The following is a 5516-nucleotide window of genomic DNA, read 5'->3' on the forward strand; positions in this document are numbered from 1 at the left end:
AGGCATAGGGGTGAATCGAGCACCGAGCCAATGTTTGCGTCATGCATACAGGACAGGGACGTAGAGCTCAACTTTACCAAAAATGCCTCTTTTCAGAGCAAATTTGTGTTGAAGGGGCAAGTTTTGAGGGATAACTCCTCAAACTTTTGTGAGATTGTAGCTATAGGGGAAGTACTAGGTACATAATCTTTTTATTGTTTATTTATTTGCGACCCTACTTTGGCATAAGATCCATATGATTTTTGACCTACCTCCACCTACTAATATAGTTAAATTTGTTTGGAAACCGGCTGGGTGAGGTCACTCTTAAAGTTAAGACACATTTTGGAGAGCTTTATTTTGTCCTTAAGTAGCTACCATAATGTCTGTAATTTAATGGAGTGGCTAGTATTATCCTCCTTTTTAAAAAGGAAAAGAGATGCTCTTACTACACAACACATGCGAAAGTAGAAGTCGCAAACTGAGTGTAGCCCAGATGGCTAGCTTCCTTTTGGTGGAACCAGTCCACCAAGGTTCTATTCCTAGACTTGGCACTGGTACTTGCAACTTTGCTGGATTTATTTTAAGTTTCATGTGGATGTTCCTTTAATAGGAGGAGATGTTTTCCTTGACTACGAGGCGCTTGCGCTCGCGGTCAATATCAAGATGTGATGCCAGCTCATTATCTTGGAGGTAATAGAAATAGGATGTGTTCGTGCGTCCGAAGAGGTGAGTGTATGTAGGTATATGTGATTGTACTGTGTCAAGAAAAGTAGTAAAAGTTTTGGCTCTGGGGAGCATATACTCCCTGATGAACAGTAAATTCAAAATAAATAGTGAGCTTTTAAAAAAAACTGATTTTATTTGGCTGTTCATGTTAGTCTAACAAGTATACCTGGCCAAACCTCGGGCCAGGCCGGGCATCGGGCCGGGCCGGGCCTAGCCAAGCCCGAGGCAAAAAACCCAGGCCCGGCCATCAGGCCTGGTTTTTAGGCCCGAGCCAGGCCCGAACACGCAAAAGCCCGACGGGCCTCTGGCCTCGGGCCAGGCCCCTTCAGGAAATCGCAAATATGACGGGTCCGGGCCTGGCCCGGCCATCGGGCTCAAAATCTAGGCCCGAGCCCAGCCCGGGAGCAGCGTCCGGGCCGGGCCGGGTTTCCCATGGCCAGGTATACTAACAAGTGTGTTTGACAATTTTCATGTAAAACGGGATACCGATGCTTCGTTGGTGAAAAATACAAAATTAAGTGTAGCATTTGAAGGTAATATTTGGTGTTCGATATGTTTTGCCGCACTGGTCAAATAGTTTAAGCTTTTTCACTAAATAATTGCAGGTACCATTTGGGTGCGACAATAAATACATCTAATTTTTTTATTATTTTTTGACATTACAAAAAACATTTTTGACGGGCAGAAGCATATGCTCCCAAGAGCCGATTGGATTTTTGGTAGAAGTCTTTCAACTCAAAAAAGAAATAAAAGGAAAGTAGAAGTACCTTGCTGATAATTTCCTGTCCCGGGCCAGCAAGAAACACTGGGTCCAAAAGTCTGCGTGGTGGCGGAGGCCTCCACATCATGGCCGGAGCCCGGACGCCGGCTCCCACGTGGCAACACGCGGGAGGCTCGTGGAGATCGCGGGCAGCCCCCTCCCCTTATCGTCGCGAGGCGTCAGGCACACTTCAGCCGCGAAAAATCGACTGATTTCCGGCAAAAATATCCATTCCACGCTCACATCTTCTTCCTTCTCCGAGAAACAGAGATATAGGAATTTCCCCGGACCCCGAAAAAATCCCTCTTTTCCCGCTGCTCGACGGCGGCCGGCGGCAGCGTCCATGACCACAGTGGCCTCGCTCTCCCTGGTGCCGCACCTGCTCATCAAGCCCTCCTTCCGCTGCCTCTCCCGAAAGGTCAGTTCTCTCCATGAACAAATTATCCCGAAACTTCTTCAGAGTTTCTGAATTTCTAGTGTATCCCCAAATTGTCCAGTTCTCTGCTGGTCGAACTGCACCCCACCCACCATGGTGAACTGAGTAACTCATGATGGTTCTCTTTTTGTCGAAACTGTGGTGCAGGGAGTTGGCAGATATGGCGGAATCAAGGTGTACGCGGTGCTCAGGGATGATAGTGCCGACTACCTGAAGGATAACCACCACTGGGAGGCCCTGTTCCATGTCGATGACCCCGGCCCAAGGGTTCCGATCGAGAAGGGCCAGTACCTGGAGGCCAAGCAGGCGCTCGACGTCGTCCGCTTCGACATCCAGTACTGTGACTGGAGGGCCCGGCAGGACCTGCTCACCATCATGGTGCTTCACAACAAGGTATGAAAAATATGTTCTGAACTCTGAATAATGGTAGCTAGTACTTGCAGTAGGTTCAGAGAAATGTTACCTGAAAAAAAGTTCAGAGAAATGTTTCTGTCTGCACTTGCTGAATTTCACCATGGTTGGTACTGATCAGGGTAAGGCATATATGGAACAATGGATGTTAGATATATGTTTGATGTTGAAATTAACTTACGTATAATGGTAGATAGTAGGTAGTACTGTAGTAGTAAGTTCATAGAAATGTCTCAGTCTGCACTTACTGAATTTCACAATGAGTACTACTGGTTAGATTAAGGCATAAATAAATGATCAATGGATATTAGATAGATGCCTGAGGTTGAAATTGTGGATGAAACTAGTAGTTGTGGACTATATATAACCTGAATTGTGCAAAATGGAATGCAGGTGGTGGAGGTTCTTAACCCTTTAGCGAGGGACTTCAAGTCGGTTGGGAACCTGAGGAAAGACCTTGACGGTCTACAGGAGGAACTGGCAAAGGCTCACAACCAGGTATATTTGTTGTCGGAACTCGGAAGAATCCTGATAAAGACCTTGCATACCTGTATGGAACCTCACTGTTAACTGTACATCGTACAGCTTTATTTATCGGAATCCAGAGTGTCGTCGGCCCTCGATAAGCTAGCACAAATGGAGACGGTGGTCAATGAGAGGCTGTTGTCGGATGGGAGCGCTTTCGCAAACACGGCCGATTGCGCTTCTCTTGATCCGAGTACTTCTCTTGATACAACTACGAGCACTTCCTCCACGGTCCGACTCGGAGCTAAAAAACCGAAGCGTCGCAGTCTCAACATTTCTGGCCCTGTCAAGCCTTACAGTGCCAATCTGAAGAACTTCTGGTACCCGGTGGCTTTTTCCAGTGACCTGAAGGATGACACAATGGTAGAGCAAAATGCCTGTCTCAAAGCTAATTGATAGTTTGCGGTCTTAGATACATGTGTTTATTTGACAAGTTTGTGTGTGTGCTCTCAGGTGCCCATAGATTGTTTCGAGGAACAGTGGGTAATATTCCGCGGAAAAGATAAAAGGCCTGGATGTGTGCAGAATACATGTGCTCACAGAGCCTGCCCTCTTGATCTTGGTTCAGTGAATGAGGGTAGAATCACTTGCCCTTACCATGGTAAGAACTTGGAGCAATTTTTTGTTCAGTCAGGTTTCTTATGCTCATTAGTGTTGTGACATTTAAATGATGATGTCCAAGTAATATTGCATCTTCTATGAACAACCTTCAGGGTGGGAGTATTCGACTGACGGAAAATGCGAGAAAATGCCATCAACAAAGATGCTCAACGTGCGCATCCGGGCATTGCCGTGCTTCGAGCAAGAAGGAATGGTCTGGATCTGGCCCGGCGATGACACCCCTACACCCACCATCCCTTCCTTGCTGCCCCCTTCAGGGTTTACAATCCATGCAGAGGTAAAGAACATCATGATGCTGTAGCAGTTGTGCTATTGTCCAGGTGTCCTGTATATTTCAGTTCTGGACTGGACTGAGTATTCTTCTTGATCATTGAACAGATAGTGATGGAGCTACCGGTGGAACATGGACTTCTCTTGGACAATCTACTAGACCTCGCTCATGCCCCTTTTACTCATACATCCACCTTTGCCAAGGGCTGGAGTGTTCCAAGGTATTTCTATACATCTTATGGCACCAAGTAGTAGACCTGGCTGATGAAGGAACAATTTTCTATCCATGGTCATATTATGTCTGTACAAACCAACATGTTGAGTTTGTGTTATTATTCTCAGCTTTGTGAAGTTCTTGACACCTACATCTGGGCTCCAAGGGTACTGGGATCCTTATCCCATCGATATGGAGTTCCGACCGCCCTGCATGGTCTTGTCAACCATTGGCATCTCCAAGCCTGGAAAGCTAGAAGGGAAGAGCACCCAACAATGTGCAACGCATCTCCACCAGCTCCATGTATGCTTGCCCTCATCGACGAATAAAACCAGGCTGTTGTACCGGATGTCTCTCGACTTCGCACCCTGGATGAAGCACATGCCTTTCATGCACCTGTTGTGGTCACATTTCGCTGAGAAGGCAAGTCCCAAATTTTGTGGCTACACTCCCTCCGTTCAATAATTATTGTCGTGGTTTTAGTTCTTCATAACTATAACAAGTCAACATGACAGCTATAACTGTCATTTGCAAACTAAGTCAGACGGGACTTGAATTGGTTTCAACAATCGTGTCTAACTGTTCTGACAATGGCAATATTTCACGATCTTTTGCAGGTCTTGAATGAGGATCTGCGGCTTGTGCTCGGCCAACAAGACCGAATGAACAATGGAGCTAACGTTTGGAACTGGCCAGTGTCGTATGACAAGCTCGGCATCCGGTATCGGCTATGGAGGGATGCAGTCGAGAGGGGTGTCGATCGGTTACCGTTCAGCAACGAAATTGAGAGTGGATCATAGGCAAACACATGACATCACCTGTAGTCTCTTTCTCTCTCGTGCCATTTCTTTGCCTGGCAATGGCAGACAGATGACCCGTATGCACAGATTATTTGGTCGTGCGTCGCAGCGCGGTTGTTCATCTGGCCAAATATTGCTACAGATAGAAGGATTCTGGGAAGGAAGCCCTGTGAAAAGGATAATGGGCACCATCATTGCAATTGTGTATTGTTAATTGTACACTAGCGGCGGCATCAACTGATGCAATTGTAATCTGAGGTTGATTTTCTGTTCTTTTTTTCTCCCCCTCCCTTCATTCATGTAAAGTATCCTCCAATGTTACTGTCAAAGCGTACATAATTGTATGGCAAAAGCATGCTCCTCTGAGAAATGGTTTTATGATAATCATAGTGTTGTCTCTAGGGAATTATAAATTTATAATCCTCATGTTGGTATGTAAAGGGTTTTAGGCGAAAGCATTCTCTAGGAATTATAAAGGGAAATGTTTATTTTTCATCCCTCAACTCTTTCGAGAGTATAGGAATGGTCACTCAACTCCAAACCAGCAAACTTTAGTCCCTAAACTTTCAAAATCAGATAAGTTTAGTCCCTCGTGCCACTTCAGGTGGTTTCTTGCTGCCGTGGAGTGGTTTTTGGCTTGAACTATGTGGGACATGCCTGTCTGTGGCAGAAACTCAAATACCGGTACCTAAGGTCCTAAGCTCGAGCCTTTGAGGTCATTCGGTGCACTATATTTTGCGTGGCTCCTTCCGCCACTGATAGGAGGGTCCC

General features: G+C 46.1%; 1 protein-coding gene across 1 annotated transcript; it reads left to right on the plus strand.

Moving 5' to 3' along the window:
• Positions 1–1576: 1576 nt before the first annotated feature.
• On the plus strand, positions 1577–5129 carry LOC123063545 (chlorophyllide a oxygenase, chloroplastic). Its single transcript, XM_044487352.1, has 9 exons — positions 1577–1886; positions 2052–2297; positions 2709–2813; positions 2901–3203; positions 3294–3441; positions 3554–3738; positions 3840–3952; positions 4074–4368; positions 4563–5129. The coding sequence occupies exons 1-9, from the start codon at positions 1812–1814 to the stop codon at positions 4743–4745; spliced, it is 1653 nt and encodes a 550-aa protein (XP_044343287.1). The 5' UTR covers positions 1577–1811; the 3' UTR covers positions 4746–5129.
• The last annotated feature ends 387 nt before the right edge of the window (positions 5130–5516 follow it).

Source organism: Triticum aestivum, chromosome 3A (genome assembly GCF_018294505.1).
Source record: "Triticum aestivum cultivar Chinese Spring chromosome 3A, IWGSC CS RefSeq v2.1, whole genome shotgun sequence".
NCBI lineage: Eukaryota > Viridiplantae > Streptophyta > Magnoliopsida > Poales > Poaceae > Triticum > Triticum aestivum.